Source organism: Mauremys reevesii, linkage group 18, assembly GCF_016161935.1.
Source record: "Mauremys reevesii isolate NIE-2019 linkage group 18, ASM1616193v1, whole genome shotgun sequence".
NCBI classification, from domain to species: domain Eukaryota; kingdom Metazoa; phylum Chordata; order Testudines; family Geoemydidae; genus Mauremys; species Mauremys reevesii.
In genome coordinates this window covers 28,756,307-28,774,549 of record NC_052640.1, presented here as the reverse complement: position 1 = coordinate 28,774,549, position 18,243 = coordinate 28,756,307, and the positions used below count along the sequence as shown (strand labels likewise).

The 18,243-nt window shown below is 51.2% G+C and overlaps 1 protein-coding gene across 1 annotated transcript; it reads left to right on the top strand.

The window, feature by feature from the left end:
• Positions 1–424: 424 nt before the first annotated feature.
• LOC120386291 (zinc finger protein 850-like) lies at positions 425–13,793 on the top strand. The gene is made up of 4 exons (XM_039505445.1): positions 425–507; positions 5,055–5,181; positions 6,500–6,607; positions 9,623–13,793. The coding sequence occupies exons 1-4, from the start codon at positions 484–486 to the stop codon at positions 12,193–12,195; spliced, it is 2,832 nt and encodes a 943-aa protein (XP_039361379.1). The 5' UTR covers positions 425–483; the 3' UTR covers positions 12,196–13,793.
• Positions 13,794–18,243: the final 4,450 nt, after the last annotated feature.

Sequence of the window (18,243 nt, the reverse complement as noted above, 5' to 3'; positions counted from 1 at the left end):
CCCCTGGACCGGCGGTGACTCGCCCCCAGCGGCAGCTGCCCCGGCCCCGCTTCCCGCCGTGGCTGGGCCCGCGGAGCCGGAGGGCGGCGCACCCCAGCGGGGGACGGGGGCTCGGGCTGGGCCGGGCAGCGGCTGGGCGCGGAGAGCGGCGCCGCGACGCGGCGTTTGCGGGGCTGGGGCTGGGCTCGGCCGCGGGCGGGGTCCCGGGAAGACGCGCGGCCCGCGGAGGGGCTGAACTGCTGCCTCGGGAGCCTCCGGCGCGGCGGCTGCAAACGCGCCTCGGCCGCCCCGAGCCCGGGGCAGCTGCGGCCTTTGTGCGTCTGCAGCGGGCTCGGCTCGGCTCGGCTGGGCTCGCCCCTCCCGCGCGGCGGCCGGGCCGGGCCGGGCCGGGCTCCGTGGCGTGGAGCCCGGCAGCGGGGAGGCTGCAGCCGAGAGACCGAACCTGCCGCTGCCCGATGAGAGGCGCCCCCGGCCGGCCGGGGCATGGCTGGGCCGCGCTGCGCTCAGGTAGGGCTTTGCCGCGGGGCCCACCGCGGGGCCGGGGCTGCGCGCACCGCGCTGGCTCTGGGGGCCATTTCCTGCCCTGCCACGGACTTCCCGGGTCCCGGGGCCGAGCCCCTGCCTCGCTGGGCCTCAATTGTTATCTGTGCAATGGGCTCATCCACCGCCCCGCCCCACCGGCGGGCTCAGGGGGGCGGGGCTGGCTGTCAGGATAATACACTAACCCAGGGAGTCTCAACACTCCTTTCACATAGCGAGCCAGTGAGTCCACCCCCTTATACAGTAAAAACACTTTTAACTATATTTAACACCGTCGTAAATGCTGGATGCAAAGCGGGGTCTGGGGTGGCGGCTGACAGCTCATGACCCCCCCATGTAATAACCTCACGGCCCCCTGAGGGGTCCTGACCCCCAGTTTGAGAACCCCTGCACTAACAGTTGTGAAGCGCTTGGAGATCTCCTTTTGAAAAGTGCTGTACAGGAGGGAGGTGTTATTAGTTATTATTAACGTGTCATCTCCTTATGTTCCCCATGCAGCATAGGCTCCTCTGCCAACGTTCCTTCTGTAAGTGCCCTCTGAGCCCCACGCCAGTCTTCCCCATCCCACCCCAGCTCATTCAAGGCATTATTCAGTGCTGGCTAAAATGCTCCCCCCTTCCTCTCTCCCCACAAAAAATACTGGAGGATAGTTTGCACCTGAGTAGATGTTTGTACACCAGTGCGAGGAGCCTAGGTAACAAAATGGAGGCACTAGAACTACTGATGCAGGAAGTGAAACCGGATATTATAGGGATAACAAAAACATGGTGGAATAGTAGTCATGACTGGAGTACAGGTATTGAAGGCTATGTGCTGTTTAGGAAAGACAAAAATAAAGGCAAAGGTGGTGGAGTAGCATTGTATATCAATGATGAGGTTAACTGTAAAGAAATAAGAAGTGATGGAATGGATAAGACAGAGTCTTGGGCAAAAATCACATTGGGAGAGAAAGCTGCTAGAGCCTCCCCTGAGATAGTGCTTGGGGTGTGCTACAAACCGCCGGGATCTGATCTGGATATGGATAGAGACCTCTTTAATGTTTTTAATGAAGTAAACACTAATGGGAATTGTGTGATCATGGGAGACTTTAACTTCCCAGATATATACTGGAGGACAAGTGCTAGTAAAAATAATAGGGCTCAGATTTTCCTGGATGCGATAGCTGATGGATTTCTTCACCAAGTAGTTGAAGACCCAACAAGAGGGGATGCCATTTTAGATTTGGTTTTGGTGAGTAGTGAGGACCTCATAGAAGAAATGGTTGTAGGGGACAACCTTGGTTCGAGTGATCATGAGCTAATTCAGTTCAAACTAGATGGAAGGATAAACAATAATAGATCTGGGACTAGGGTTTTTTACTTCAAAAGGGCTAACTTTAAAGAATTAAGGAAATTAGTTAGGGAAGTGGATTGGACTGAAGAACTCGTGGATCTAAAGGCGGAGGAGGCCTGGAATTACTTCAAGTCAAAGCTGCAGAAACTATCAGAAGCCTGCATCCCAAGAAAGCGGAAAAAATTCATAGGCAGGAGTTGTAGACCAAGCTGGATGAGCAAGCATCTCAGAGAGGTGATTAAGAAAAAGCAGAAAGCCTACAAGGAGTGGACGATGAGAGGGATTAGCAAGGAAAGCCACCTTATTGAGATCAGAACATGTAAGGATAAAGTGAGAAAGGCCAAAAGCCATGTAGAGTTGGACCTTGCAAAGGGAATTAAAACCAGTAGTAAAAGGTTCTATAGCCATATAAATAAGAAGAAAACAAAGAAAGAAGAAGTGGGACCGCTAAACCCTGAGGATGGAATGGAGGTTAAGGATAATCTAGGCATGGCCCAATATCTAAACAAATACTTTGCCTCAGTCTTTAATGAGGCTAATGAGGAACTTAGGGATAATGGTAGGATGACAAATGGGAATGAGGATATGGAGGTAGATATTACCACATCCGAGGTAGAAGCCAAACTCGAACAGCTTAATGGGACTCAATCGGGGGCCCAGATAATCTTCATCCAAGAATATTAAAGGAACTGGCACATGAAATTGCAAGCCCATTAGCAAGATTTTTTAATGAATCTGTAAACCCAGGGGTTGTACCATATGACTGGAGAATTTCTAACATAATTCCTATTTTTAAGAAAGGAAAAAAAAGTGATCCAGGTAACTACTGGCCTGTTAGTTTGACATCTGTAGTATGCAAGGTCTTGAAAAAAATTTTGAAGGAGAAAGTGGTTACATTGAGGTCAATGGTAATTGGGACAAAATACAACATGGTTTTACAAAAGGTAGATCATGCCAAACCAACCTGATCTCCTTCTTTGAGAAAGTAAAAGAATTTTTAGACAAAGGAAACACAGTGGATCTCGATTTCAGTAAGGCATTTGATATGGTTCCACATGGGGAATTATTAGTTAAGTTGGAAAAGATGGGGATCAATATGAAAACTGAAAGGTGGATAAGGAACTAGTTAAAGGGGAGACCACAGTGGGTCATACTGAAAGGTGAATTGTCAGGCTGGAGGGAGGTTATTAGTGGAGTTCCTCAGGAATCAGTTTTGGGACCAATCTTATTTAATCTTTTTATTACTGACCTTGGCACAAAAAGCGAGAAAGTGCTAATAATGTTTGTGGATGACACAAAGCTGGGAAGTATTGCTAACACAGAGAAGGACCGGGATATCATACAGGAAGATCTGGATGACCTTGTAAACTGGAGTAATAGTAATAGGATGAAATTTAATAGTGAAAAGTGCAAGGTCATGCATTTAGGGATTAATAACAAGAATTTTTGTTATAAATTGGGGACTCATCAGTTAGAAGTAACAGATGAGGAGAAGGACCTTGGAGTATTGGTTGATCACAGGATGACTATGAGCCGCCAATGTGATATGGCCGTGGAAAAAGCTAATGCAGTCTTGGGATGCATCAGGCGAGGTATTTCCAGTAGAGAGAAGGAGGTGTTAGTACCGTTACACAAGGCACTGGTGAGACCTCATCTGGAATACTGTGTGTAGTTCTGGTCTCCCATGTTTAAGAAGGATGAATTCAAACTGGAACAGGCTACTAGGATGATCTGAGGAATGGAAAACCTATCTTATGAAAGGAAACTCAAAGAGTTTGGCCTGTTTAGCCTAACCAAAAGAAGTCTGGGGAGAGATATGATTGCTCTCTACAAATGTATCAGAGGGATAAATACCAGGGAGGGAGAGGAACTATTTAAGCTCTGTACCAATGTGGACACAAGAACAAATGGATATAAACTGGCCATCAGGAAATTTAGACTTGAAATTAGATGAAGGTTTCTAACCATCAGAAGAGGGAAGTTCTGGAACAGCCTTCCAAGAGGAGCAGTGGGGGCAAAAGACATATCTGGCTTCAAGACTAAGCTTGATAAGTTTATGGAGGGGATGGTATGATGGGATAGAATTTTGGCAATTAATTGATCTTTGACTACTAGCGGTAAATATGCTCACTGGCCTGTGATGGGATGTTAGATGGGATGGGATCTGAGTTACTACAGAGAATTCTTTCCTGCGTGCTGGCTGGTGAGTCTTGCCCACATGCTCAGGGTTTAACTGATCGCCATATTTGGGGTTGGGAAGGAATTTTCCTCCAGGGCAGATTGGCAGAGGCCCTGGGGGTTTTTCGCCTTCCTCTGCAGCATGGGACATGGGTCACTTGCTGGAAGATTCTCTGCACTTTGAAGTCTTTAAACCACAATTTGAGGACTTCAATAGCTCAGACACAGGTTAGGGGTTTGATACAGGAGTGGGTGGGTGAGATTCTGTGGCCTGCATTGTGCAGGAGGTCAGACTAGATGATCATATTGGTCCCTTCTGACCTTAAAGTCTATTTATCTATGACATGACAGAAAATGCGCTGAAGACTGAATTATAATGCAGCCTGCATGTATCATGAATGCCCTACACCTGCGTTAATGAACCACAGCATCTTTCATGTGAACAGCTCCCTGCCTGGTGGCCGTGAGGAGCTGTTGATGGGTGTTTCCTAGCCAGACCTCATCCCATGAGTCACAGTGAAATGTTCCATCTTGGCCCTGACAAACGATGGGCCAGACCCAGCCGTATGCAACTTGCATTTGCCAGGCGAGTCTCTGGGACAAGCTCGGGAGTGACGTAAATGCTGGTGTGAGTTACAGGTTGGATTTGCTAGTCAGTGGAGCCTAACAAACAGCTGACGTCTCTAATCCAAACACATGGCTGCTGCAGCTAGGCGGGGAGGCACTGGGTGCTGCTTCAGCAGGAAATCGCCACCGAGACAAAGGCCAAGCTGCTGCTCCCCGTCCCTGCATCCACTGCACACTGTTCCCATCAGAGCCCTGCGGTGACAGGTGTGAGCTGTCCCGGGGGATTCACATCCTGCAGGCACCAGCAGCAACGTGTGTTGTCAGCGTGTGTTACACACGCAGGAAATGCTCTTCTTGCCCTGCCGGGCCCCAGGGCTGCTGCTGTCAGGGTGTGACTGAAACAGACGTTGCTGATCACGGTTTATTTGCTGTTTCAGGCTCCAGTCACATTTGACGACGTCGCTGTCTATTTCTCTGCGGAGGAGTGGGCGGAGCTAGCAGAGTGGCAGAAGGAGCTGTACAAGGACGTGATGAGGGACAACTACGAGGCTTTGATCTCCCTGGGTAATGATTAGTGGTCACTCATTCATTAGAACAGGGGTCCCCAACGCGGCGCCTGCGGGGGCATCCTAACGTGCCCATGTCCTGGCCCCCGGGAGAGCACCCGCCGAAATGCCACCAAATTTCAGCGGCATTTCGGCGGGGACGCCTCTCGATGACAACCTTGTCGCCAACAAGTGATGTCATCGAGAGGCGTCGGCCCCGAAATTCGGGAGCGATGCCTCTCGATGATGCCGCTTTCCATCGACAGATGACGTCATCGAGAGGCATCGCCCCCGAATTTCGGATACAACGCTTCTCGATGACGCCACTTTCCGTCGACAGATGACGTCATCGAGAGGCATCGCTCCCGAATTTCGGCGACAACGCCTCTTGATTACGTCACATGTCGACGGTAAGCGGCGTCATCGAGAGGCGTCGCCACCGAAATTCGGCTGCATTTTGGCGGGGGCTCCACCACTGCAGTGGTCCTTCCTCTGGCGCCTGCCAGAAGAAAAGATTGGGGACCACTGCATTAGAAGCTGCAGCCCCCAAATAAGAGACCTTCAAGTCGTGCTCTGTAGTGTGATTACATGAAACAAAGAGCCCTGCCTTAAGCACCAACCAGAGAACTCCCTGACCGGGAAGTCCTTCCATTTATTAAACTCCCCCTGCAACACATCCTGGTCCTCGCTGGTGACTGAAGGATCAGGGAGCCTATAACCACTGCACACGCTGTGCAAGCTCTGCCCAAGGCAGGGCTCCATAGAGAGCACTCCCTGCGTGCTGTGTGGTACCATTGTGGGAGCAGAACGGAGACGTTTCCTGTGTCTAGGGAGAAGTTCGGATGTAAGTGGGCTCATGGCTGAGGCCATGGGGCACATCGTGTATCGTTCATGCCTCTACAGAAAGTGCAGGTACCTGAGTCTCGCAGGAGTTGTTCAGCTCATCTCAATCCATAAGGCTTTTTTGCCTGTGGATCTTCACTCCCTTCCCGGGTAGTTCATACACTGGGCTGGGGTTAAATCAGGAGTGTCATTTTAAAACGCTGACAGGACAGTGAGTAATTGCTGAGCTACGCATTAGGTGGGATGGATGGTCCAGTGGTCAGAGCGCTCGTTAGAACGTGAGAGTCTTGAGTTCAGTTCCCTGCTCCACCACAGACTGTCTGGGGGACCTTGGGCAAGTCACAGGGTTCTCTGGGCCTCAGTTCCCCACCTGTAAAATGGGGATAACTACCTTGCCCAGCTGCACAGCGGTTGTGAGGATAAACACATTAACGATTGTGAGGGGCCAGCTAAGTACCTAGGATCCATAGGTCATTCTCTTCTCCCATCACCAGGACATGCTGCCGCTAAACCTGACATTATCTGGCTGATTGAACGTGGGGAAGAGCCGTGTGTCAAGGGTCACAAGGACTCGGGGAATGGAAAAGCTTTTAACTTCATCTGTGAGTAACAATTTCCAAAGCATTCAGAAACAATGAGTGTGTGGAACCCAGCCGCCCCTTCCTGCGGGCTGGCAGTTACCTCTTTGCTCCCAGTAACAAACGCAGTAACTGTTGTTACTGGCGCATCATTTTGGCCAGTGTCAGCCATGCATCCCCACCGCTATATTTCCACTCCCATTGGAAATAGCAATGGGGGTCTTCATTTTCCCTTGCTAGTGGGTGACCGGCTCTGGGGAGCGAAGTGGAGCAAAGCAGAGGCTGCTAAAGTGGAATTTGAAGTGGAGTGGAGAGGGCATTCTCTTGCTGGGAGCAAAAGAAGGTCACAGAGAACAGCCACCCCTTTCCCAAGCTGATCTAGAATTGACCGAATCGCCAAATTGGTACAGTTTGAGAGCTCCTCTCCTTCCTAGCGGAGGACAGAGGCTCTCAATCAGTGCCCTGTCTGACTGCTATTTATTCGCTTCAAGCAAATGGAAACCCTTTAACAAACCTCTGTCTGTCTCCCTCGACTTTGTTACACTGTATTGACTTTCTGATTAGCTATGACATAATATCAGAGGAATCCAATTAGCAGGTCAGAAATGATATCTAGGATGAAATTCTAGCCTCACTGCAGTCAATAGCAAAATTCCTATTGACTTCCAAAGGACCAAGACTTCACCCTTAAAGCTTAGTGACTGATTTCAGAAACATTTGTGAGCCGTATTGACCCAAGAAGGCCAAAGGCAGACCTTGTGTAAGCAGCTTGAGCTGCTTTAATGTTAATGAAGTTGACCCATGTCCAGTAGATCTGATTTGGGCCCTCTGCATACAGATTGCCAAGTAGGATGTAGTTCTGGGGTGAGATCCTGACCCCACTGAAGTCAATGGCAAAATTCTCATTGACTTTAATGGAACCAGGATTTTGCTCATAATTTCTACATAAAACTGGGCAGGAGTTTTCCAGCTGGTGCATGGCTGAAAGTCCAATCTCATGGGAATGCTATAGAAACAAAATGTTAATGTCATGAAATAAACTAGGGTTGTCAAGTGATTAAAAAAAATAATCAGGATAAATTGCACAATTAAAAAAATTAATCACAATTAATCACACTGTTAAACAACAATAGAATACCATTTATTTAAATATTTTGGATGTTTTTTACATTTTCAAATATATGGATTTCAATTACAACACAGAATACAAAGTGTACAGTGCTCTCTTTATATTTTTTTTTGTTACAAATATTTGCACTGTAAAAACCAAGTATAGAAAATAGTATTTTTCAATTCACCTAATACAAGTACTGTAGTGCAATCTCTTTATCATGAAAGTTAAACTTACAAATGTAGAATTATGTTAAAAAAACCCCCAAAACCCTGCATTCAACAATAAAAAACTTTAGAGCCTACAAGTCCACTCAGTCCTACTTCTTGTTCAGCCAGCTGCTCAGACAAACAAGTTCATTTACATTTGCAGGAGATAATGCTCCCACTTCTTGTTCACAATGTCACCTGAAAGAGAACAGGTGTTCGCATGGCACTTTTGTAGCCAGTGCCACAAGATATTTACGTGCCAGATGTGCTAAAGATTCATATGGCCCTTCATGCTTCAACCACCATTCCAGAGGACATGCTTCCATGCTGATGGTTTCTGCTCGATAACAATCCAAAGCAGTGCGGACCGACCCATGTTCATTTTCATCATCTGAGTCAGAGGTCACCAGCAGAAGGTTGATTTTCTTTTTTGGTGGTTCGGGTTCTGTAGTTTCTGCATGAGAGTATTGCTCTTTTAAGACTTGTGAAAGCACATTCCACACCTCTTCCCTCTCAGATTTTGGAAGACACTTCAGATTCTTAAATCTTCATTCCAGTGTTGCAGCTATTTTTAGAAATCTCACATTGGTACCTTCTTTGCGGTTTGTCAAATCTGCAGTGAAAGTGTTCTTAAAATAAACAACATGTGCTGAGTCATCATCTGAGACTGCTGTGACATGAAATATATGGCAGAATGCATGTAAAATAGAGCCGGAGACATACAGTTCTCCCCCAAGGAGTTCAGCCACAAATGTAATTAACGCATTATTTTTTTAATGAGCGTCATCAACATGGAAGCATGTCCTCCGGAATGGTGGCCGAAGCATGGAGGGACATACGAATGTTTAGCATATCTGGCACATAGATACCTTGCAATGACAGCTGTAAAAGTCCTATGTGAATGCCCGTTCTCACTTTCTGGTGACATTGTAAATAAGAAGTGGGCAGCATTATCTCCCGTAAATGTAAACAAACTTGTATGTCTGAGCAATTGGCTGAACAAGAAGTAGGACTGAGTGGACTTGTAGGCTCTAAAGTTTTACATTGTTTTGTTTTTGAGTGCAGTTATGTATAGCTCAGTGGTTTGAGCATTGGCCTGCTAAACCCAGGGTTGTGAGTTCAATCCTTGAGGGAGCCATTTGGGGAACTGGGGCAAAAAATGTATCTGGGGATTGGTTCTGCTTTGAGCAGGGGTTTGGACTAGATGACCTCTTGAGGTCCCTTCCATCCCTATGATTCTATGAACAAAAAAATCTACATTCGTAAGTTGCACTTTCACGCTAAAGAGATTGCACTACAGTACTTGTATGAGGTGAACTGAAAAATACTATTTCTTTTGTTTATCATTTTTACAGTGCACATATTTGTAATCAAAAGTAATAATATAAAGTGAGCACTGTACACTTTGTATTCTGTGTTGTAATTGAAATCAGTATTTTTGAAAATGTAGAAAAACATCCAAAATATTGAATACATTTAATTGGTATTCTCTTGTTGAACAGTGTAATTAAAACTGCGATTAATCACAATTAATTTTTGTGAGTTAATCGCGTGAGTTAACTGTGGTTAATTGACAGCCCTAAAATAAACCCATGATGTCATTGACTGCTGCTCTGTAATTATGTTAACTGCACTATAGGCTGAACGTATTCACAGGAGCTTTCCATTCTCTCCAGCCCATGCAATAAATAACATCTGCATTCTCTCTCTCCATTGCAGCAGTTGCTGAGATCAGGGGGAAGAAGGAGACTTATCCGCAGGAGACTCTCAGGGGATTGGAAGTGCCCAGGCTGTTAGCAGGGGGACCCACAGAACGTGGCCTCCAGAGCTCGGACAGGGAATTAGCCTGTCAGGCTCAGTCCAGCTCAGAAGATCATCAGGGAAACTCTGCCAGAAGTGGAGTGGAGCCACCTCCTCCTTGGCAAAGCGGGTTCACTGCAGCCACCTGGCAACGCTGCTGCCTGGGATGTGAGCAGGCAGCTCCCTTTGAACTCTCTGGGGGACGCCCGCGTGATGCTGAGGACAGGTTCTGGCCCTTGGACGTCCTGGCTCCCCAGCCATTCACTCCTGCAGAGACTCTGTATAAATGTATCCAGTGTGAGAAATGGTTCACTCACCTGCCAGCTGCAGGCGGTCACGGCGGGACCCCCATGGGAGCAGAGCCCTCCATGTGCCCCAAGTGCAAGGGGAGCCGTGGGGAGAGCTCTCATCTTAGTGCATGTCAGAGAATCCCCCCAGGAGAGACCCTCTGTCTGTGCACTCGCTGTGAGCAAAGCCCAGCCCGGCCCGCGCCCCAGAGAATCCCCCCAGGAGAGACCCCCTGTCTGTGCACTCGCTGTGAGCAAAGCCCAGCCCAGCCTGTGCCCCGGAGAACCCCCCCAGGAGAGACCCCCTGTCTGTGCACTCGCTGTGAGCAAAGCCCAGCCCAGCCCCTGTCCCAGAGAACCCCCCCAGGAGAGACCCCCTGTCTGTGCACTCGCTGTGAGCAAAGCCCAGCCCAGCCTGTGCCCCGGAGAACCCCCCCAGGAGAGACCCCCTGTCTGTGCGCTCGCTGTGAGCAAAGCCCAGCCCGGCCTGTGCCCCGGAGAACACCCCCAGGAGAGACCCCCTGTCTGTGCACTCGCTGTGAGCAAAGCCCAGCGCAGCCCCTGCCCCAGAGAATCCCCCCAGGAGAGACCCCCTGTCTGTGCACTCACTGTGAGCAAAGCCCAACCCAGCCCGCATCCCAGGGAATCCCCCCAGGAGAGACCCCCTGTCTGTGCGCTCGCTGTGAGCAAAGCCCAGCCCAGCCTGTGCCCTGGAGAACCCCCCCAGGAGAGACCCCCTGTCTGTGCACTCGCTGTGAGCAAAGCCCAGCCCGGCCCCTGTCCCAGAGAATCCCCCCAGGAGAGACCCCCTGTCTGTGCGCTCGCTGTGAGCAAAGCCCAGCCCAGCCTGTGCCCTGGAGAATCCCCCCAGGAGAGACCTCCTGTCTGTGCGCTCGCTGTGAGCAAAGCCCAGCCCAGCCCCTGTCCCAGAGAATCCCCCCAGGAGAGACCCCCTGTCTGTGCGCTCGCTGTGAGCAAAGCCCAGCCCGGCCTGTGCCCAGAGAACCCCAGGAGAGACCCTGTCTGTGCGCTCGCTGTGAGCAAAGCCCAGCGCAGCCCCTGCCCCAGAGAATCCCCCCAGGAGAGACCCCCTGTCTGTGCACTCGCTGTGAGCAAAGCCCAGCCCAGCCCCTGTCCCAGAGAATCCCCCCAGGAGAGACCCCCTGTCTGTGCACTCGCTGTGAGCAAAGCCCAGCCCGGCCCCTGTCCCAGAGAATCCCCCCAGGAGAAACCCTCTGTCTGTGCACTCGCTGTGAGCAAAGCCCAGCCCGGCCTGTGCCCCGGAGAACCCCCCCAGGAGAGACCCCCTGTCTGTGCACTCGCTGTGAGCAAAGCCCAACCCGGCCCACATCCCAGGGAATCCCCGCAGGAGAGACCTCCTGTCTGTGCACTCGCTGTGACCAAAGCCCAGTCCTGCCTGTGCCCCACAGAATCCCCCCAGAAGAGCGACTGTATAGATGCCCCGAGTGCGAAAAAAGCTTCTGCTACAAGCAAGAATACACGTGGCACCAGAGAGCCCACCTTGGTGATAGGCTCCATAAATGTAGTGGGTGCGAGAAAAGCTTCCGCTCCAAGCAGGAGCTGGTCTGGCACCAGCGGGCCCACGCAGCGGAGAGGCCATACAAGTGCAGCGAGTGTGAGAAGAGCTTCCACTACAAGCAAGAATTTACCTGGCACCAGAGAGCCCACGTGGGCGACAGGCCGTACAAATGCCCCACCTGCGATAAGCACTTCCGCTACCAGCAAGAGTTCACATGGCACCAGCGGAGCCATGCTGGGGAAAAGAGCTACAAGTGCCTGGGCTGTGAGAAGAGCTTCCGCTACAAGCAGGAATTCATGTGGCACCAGAGGATCCACGCGGGGGAGAACCCCTACCAGTGCCCCACGTGCCAGAGGACCTTCCGCTGCAAGCAGCAGTATACGAGCCACCAGAGGATCCACAGCGGGGAGAGGCCCCATAGATGCTCCGAGTGTGGTAAGAGCTTCAGCCGGAATTCAGCCCTTCTTAAGCACCAGCGACTCCACACCGGGGAGGGACCTTACCGCTGTCCTGACTGCGAAAAGAGCTTCAGCCAGAGCGCAGACCTTCTCCAACACCAGAAATCCCACGCACGCAGGAGAGCCCGGCTGGATGGGCAGAAGCCTTCCGAGGGGAGGCAACCCCAGCAAGGCCCTAGCAAGGCTGCGGGCAGAGAGACCCTGTAAGCCCCCCGAGCCTGCAGCACGATTCAGGGGGAGCACTCGCATGTGGGAGCCCGAAGCAGGAGAGGAGCTCAGCTGATGAACCCAGCACGTGAGAGCCTCACGCACAGGCTGAAGTCGCAGAGCCACGCGGGAAAGGCCTGGGAAGGGCTGTAGAGTCAGAGTCCCTTGGGGAGCCCAGGAAAGACACACACATGGCAACGAGTTTGCAGTAGGTCCAGTAGGACGTCTCTTCCTGAAGGTGCTCAGATACTTCAGTGATGGGCAGCAGGCTAGAACCTGGGACTCCAGTGCCCCGTCTGGCTGCTGACTCTGTGCCTTCTTATTGCTAAATGAGTAGCTGCTCCAGTGCCCCTGGGACTAAGGTGCTCACGTGCTCCAGTCCTGCTCCCCTCACATTGCATTGTCAGCCTTAAATATGCCAGGAGATCTCCATTGCTGGGGCGAAACCAACATGTTCATGCAACATTGTGGTGGAGGATGTCAGTGCCACGGAGTCAGGATGGTCGAAGTGCTGGGACTCGCAGCAGCCCTTAGCTGAGCCCTCTGGATAGCGATAACTCACAGCTGCAGGCAGGGTACTGGAGCGATGATGCTCTTCTCGCTTGCACCCCTGCCCCAAATACTCAGATCAAACCATTTTGCTGCCACCCTGCATCACACGTCAGAGTAAAGGAGGAGCTATATGGGTGCCTTGCTTACTGGTACTTTGCACAAGCAAGGTAACAGCGCCACCTCTAGAGGGCGATCTCATACTAACATCATGGGGCATTTCTGCTACTTGCTGTTATTTGACCCACCTGTACCCACTGCTGCAAAGATCCCTCAGCGGGGAGGTCCTGAGCATTGCAGGGGGCCGTGAGAGCTCAAAGCACAGTGTCCCACGTTCCTCAGAGTACAGCTGCTATTCTCACCAGCTCTCTCTTCAGCTTCGGCCCCGCGTTCCTGTGCAGAATGTGATATGGGAGCTGCGCTTCCCTAAGTGCCACCCTTTCAGAGGGTGCTGCATGCACACATTGTGCACCTCTCTGCTAGCTCGCGGGGGCTCGGCCGTGATCCCTCCCTTGGCCAGACCCCTTTGGGGAATCGAGTGCTGGAGCTAGAGTCACAGTCCATCGGCTCCTTCCTGGAAGTGTGGCTGGCGCTGTGCAGAGGCGTTCTGGCTCCCTCTCACCACACACAGCCAGCTCCATCAGGCGTTTTTCTCTACGACATCTCAAACCCTCTTGTCATGCCGTAGTCAGAACTTTTCCTGGGGCTAAATTCTGTTACACGGATGTAAATCCTGAGCAACTCCACTGAATTTTGTGGTGTTTACACTGCTGTAACTGGGAGCAGAATCTGGCCCTTGACTTCAGATCTCGTTCCTCCCTAGTGTTGCTGCAGGGCAGTGGGAGCAGTAGCCACCTCCACTCCTCGTCCTGTCTCCACCATCTTGCGGAGCATGAGAGATACCTGTAGGAAATGGGATCTGCCACATGTGGGGGGTTTGGACTGTCCCTTGTCCTGATATGGGCTGAAATCCATTGGATGCAGTGGTGAGCTCCAGCCGGTTCACAAGAACCGGTTGTTAAATTTAGAAGCCTTTTTAGAACCGGTTGTTCCAGGACAACCGGTTCTAAAAAGCTTTTAAATTTAACAAAGGCTCGGGCAGCTGTGCACCCGGCCCCAGCTCACCTCTCCCTCTCCCCTGAATGCTCCGCCCTCCTCCTCACCTTCCCCTGCTTCCCACGAATCAAATGTTCGCGGGAAGCCTGAAAAAAGCAGCAGGCAGGTAAGCCGGGTGCGGGGCGGGACGGCTCCCCCTGGCCCTGGGCGAGCGCCCCAGCCGGGTCCCAGCCAAGCACCCCCGGCTCGGGCTGGTCCCGCCTGTGCGGCTCGGACCCGGCCCAGCTCGGAACCCGCGGCTCCAGCCCCGGTGCCGGCCCGGCCCGGGGAGTCGGGCCCTGTGGCTCCAGCCCCGGTGCCGGCCCGGCCCGGGGAGTCGGGCCTCGCAGCTGCGGCTCCAGCCCCGGTGCTGGCTCGGGGAGTCGGGCCCTGTGGCTGCGGCTCCGGCGCCGGCCCGGCCCGCTGAGTCAGGCGCTGCGGCCGGCCGGCGGCCGCCCGGGCCCGTGGCGCGGCCCGGCCCGGTGAGGCAGGCCCCGCGGCTGCGGCTCCGGCCCCGGTGCCGGCCCGGCCTGGGGAGTCAGTCCCCGCGGCTCCGGCCCCGGTGCCGGCCCGGCCCGGGGAGTTGGGCTCCGCGGCTCTGGCCCCGGTGCCGGCCCGGCCCGGGGAGTCGGGCTCCGCGGCGCCAGTCGAGGTCCCGGCAGAGCGGACCCATTCCCGGCCCCAGGCAGTGTGGTAAGGGGGCAGGGAGCTGGGAGGGGGTGTTCGGTGGGTTGTGGAGGGGTGGATAGGGGTCAGGGCGGTCAGAGGGCCAGGAACAGGGGGATTGAATGGGGGCAAGGATCCCGGGGGGCAATCAGGAAGCAGCAGGGGTTGGATGAGGTGGTGGGGGCACTCAGGGACAGAGAGAAGGGGTGGTTGGATGGGGCAGGGGTCCCCGGGGGGCCATCAAGAATGAGAGGAGGGGTTGGATGGGGCTGCAAAGGGCAGTTAGGGGACAGGGAAGGGGGGGGATGGGTCACGGGCCCCGGGGGGGGGTGTGTCAAAAAACATGGGGGTTGGATGGGGTATGACACACACCCCCCGACCCCCTCGTGAGGTGAGGAGGAGGGAACCGGTTGTTAATATTTTGGCAGCTCATCACTGATTGGATGTATCCAAATCACGGACCCAGTTGCTCCAGCTGGCCCATTGTGTGTTTCCCCCACACCCAGGCTCTAGAAGAGTGCTCCTCTTTCTGGCTTTATTAATTAGAGGATTCTGGGAGGGTGAGTGGGCGGGGGGGGGGGGGGGTCCAGGACACCTGGACTCAGTTCCCAGCTCTGCTGCAGACTCTGTGTGGGTCCATGGGCCAGTCTCTGGCTGTAGGTCCCAGCTGCATGGGGGGATAAGGGCAGGGCCCTGCTGCGTGGGGTGGTTGTGAGGCCCCAAAAAGAGACAGCAGGACTTCAGGAGTGCTTGACCCTGCTCCACGGCACCCGCCCGCTGGCTGCGCCCTGCTGTTGCTGCTGCCATGAGCAGGGATGAAAGTAACTTAAAGGACTTAGCGGTACTCCGGAGTCCTTAGGAGGGGGCAGGGCCTCACCGGAAGAGGCGGGGCCTTTAAATCCCTGGGCACTTTAAATCAGGATTTAAAGGGCCCAGGGCTGGGGCTGTGGTAGCAGCAGCTGGGAGCCCCAGGCCCTTTAAATCACCCCCAGAGTTACCAGCTGCAGAGGCGGCTGGGAACCCTGGGTGATTTAAAGGGCTCGGGGCTCCAGCTGCTGCTACCACAGCCCCAGGCCCTTTAAATCACCATTGGAGGGGACCCAGCCTCTGGCGGAGCTTTAAAGGGCCCGGGGCTCCGCTGCAGTAGCAGCAGCAGGGGGGCCAGAACCCCAGGCCCTTTAAATCACCGCCAGAGCCCTGCTGCCGCTACCCCAGGGCTCCAGCAGCAGGGCTCAGGTGGCGATTTAAAGGGCCCTGAGGGTAGCGGCAGTAGGAGCCCCGAGCCCTTTAAATCGCCACCCGAGCCGCACTGCCGGAGCCCCGGGGTAGCAGCGGCAGCCGGAGGCTCAGGCAGTGATTTAAAGGGCCTGGGGTTCTGGCAGCCGCTACCACCTTGGACCCTTTAAATCATCCCCGGAGTCCTGCTGCCGGAGCCGTGGGAAGGTGGCAGCGGGGCTCTGGCGGCTATTTATGTACAGGTGTGACTACCTGCCCTTCCTGGTTACTCTAACTGGCCAGTCTGCATCCAAACCCAGTAAAAAATAAAATGATTTAAAATAGGCTATAATCCATTTATTAAGTATTTATAATAAATATTTAAACCCATTCTGTAAAGGGACAGATTGCAAATAGCAATGGATATAGAGGTATTAAAAACCAACAATCCAAAGTTTAAAATATGGAAACAAAATAGCTAACATTTAGTTTTAGTAAGATACACGGAATGGGGGCTCCGGGATCTTTACCTGTCACTGAACATAGCCATCATGTCGACTGTGGAATATAAAACGGGTCTACAAATACTCTCCTTAAAAATTTTGCCTCTCTCAATTCCTAATATTTTCAACAGATCAGTGTTTCCATCGCTTCACTTGCCACGCGCCCCAAGAACGAGGCCAAAGAAGTGGATATTTTTACCACCTGTTAAGTTTTTGATCTCTTCCTCTAATTCGAGGTAATAAGCCACTTTCTCTCTATGGGCTTGCTCCAAACTCCCGGCATTATCCTCCCAGCGCACTGTTACATCTACCACCACTGCCATATCACCCTTAGTAAATATAATATCTGGTTTTCTCAGCTCTCCCCTGCTATTTCTTAAATGGGGTTCTGCTAATGCTTTCCATCCTAATTTAACAACCTTATCTAGAACTGCAGATACTACTCTATTCTGTCTTTTAATTCTTGCATCCTTGGCTTTATAACATTGGCCAGATATGCGGGGTATCGTCTCTCGCACCTTACCACACAACCTACAAAAAGCATTTATTCCCCCTCTTCCTCTCGCCAATGTCTCCCTAGTGGGGTAAATATTTGCTCTGAGTTGAAGTGCTGCAATATATGAAGACGACTTATTCTTACTAGAATTTTTAAAAATTGAATTGCTAATTGTGTCATTCTAAAATACTTTATTCCTACTCCCTGACACCTCAACTCACACCATCTTAAAAATTCTTCTCTCCATTTTTTAGGATGGGGTGTTGCTGCACTAACCATCAATATCTTATCTGTTAGACTTTTTCTGGCATATAAATAAGATAGATCTATCCAATCATCTTTGGAGACAATATGTCTCCTCCATTTTCGAATTAACATATTTGGAATCTGTATACTAAACTTCATGAGTGCAAGACCTCCATCCCTCCCTCTTGAATAAAATAATCCATCAGTGGTGCATTGCAGTAGATGTAAAATTTGTTTGGCTATTTTTCTGACTGAAATATCCAAATCATTTAAAAGATAAAAGGAGGTTCTATTAAAAGTAGATTATAAAATAACCTTGGGAAAATGAATGTTTGTAAAATCAATAATTTCTGAGCTGGTTTCATGGGGGCCTTAATCAAACTCTCACTCCATTCATTAAATTTCTCCCTGAGTGACAACCCTCCTATCCCTATCCAGGGATCTATTCTTGCACCTAGATATATTTCAGATTCCCCCGGTTGAACATACTCAATTTTCTCAGTCCCTATATTCCAATTATCTTTTGGATTCACTACGTAAGTTTTGTATTTTGATAAAATGTGAAAACCTTTTGTCATCTTCACATTAATACGAAGATTAGTATTGCTACAGAAGCACTCAAAAATACCCAAATTTTTAACCATCCCTTGATACAAATTACTTAAAATTGCCACGTCGTCGGCAAATGCCAGCGACGTGACACTATTACCCTGAGCATAAAATCCACGTCCTTCTAATTCTAATCTAGTTAAAAGGGGATCTATAGCGATATTAAATAAAATAGGAGACAAGGGGGTCACCCTGTTTGACCCCACTCCTAATTAAAATAGACTCAGTACATTTATCACCCACCCACACCCTTGTGGGACAATTATCATATAAGTCCCTTATAATTCCAATAAAATGCTCAGCTATTCCAAATCTTCTAAGGCCAGCCATAATATGTCCATGCCCCACGGAATCGAATGCTTTAGCAAAATCTACAAATACTATCGCTAATTCATCCCCATTACGTTTTGCACCTTTTATCAAATGATCTAGAATAGCAATAGTCTCCTCACAACCAGGGGCAGAAATAAATCCTTTTTGCCTATTGCATATTTTAACTGCGGCCATTAATCTTTTTGGTATTTAATTTTATTCATACCGATCCAATTGTTAATGGTCTCCAAGAGGTTAACTCTTTCAATTCCTCCTCATTTTGCATTTTTGGAATTAAAATTGTTCTATTTTTTTTTAAATCATCGGGGACTTGTCCATTTAAAAAACATATGTTAA

Excerpts from the sequence above, each read along its gene's own strand:
- LOC120386291 (XM_039505445.1), top strand. The coding sequence starts at position 484 with ATGGCTGGGCCGCGCTGCGCTCAG. Across the intron at positions 5,182-6,499 it reads CGAGGCTTTGATCTCCCTGG|GACATGCTGCCGCTAAACCT; the intron begins GTAATGATTAGT and ends TCCCATCACCAG. Across the intron at positions 6,608-9,622 it reads AAAAGCTTTTAACTTCATCT|CAGTTGCTGAGATCAGGGGG; the intron begins GTGAGTAACAAT and ends TCTCCATTGCAG.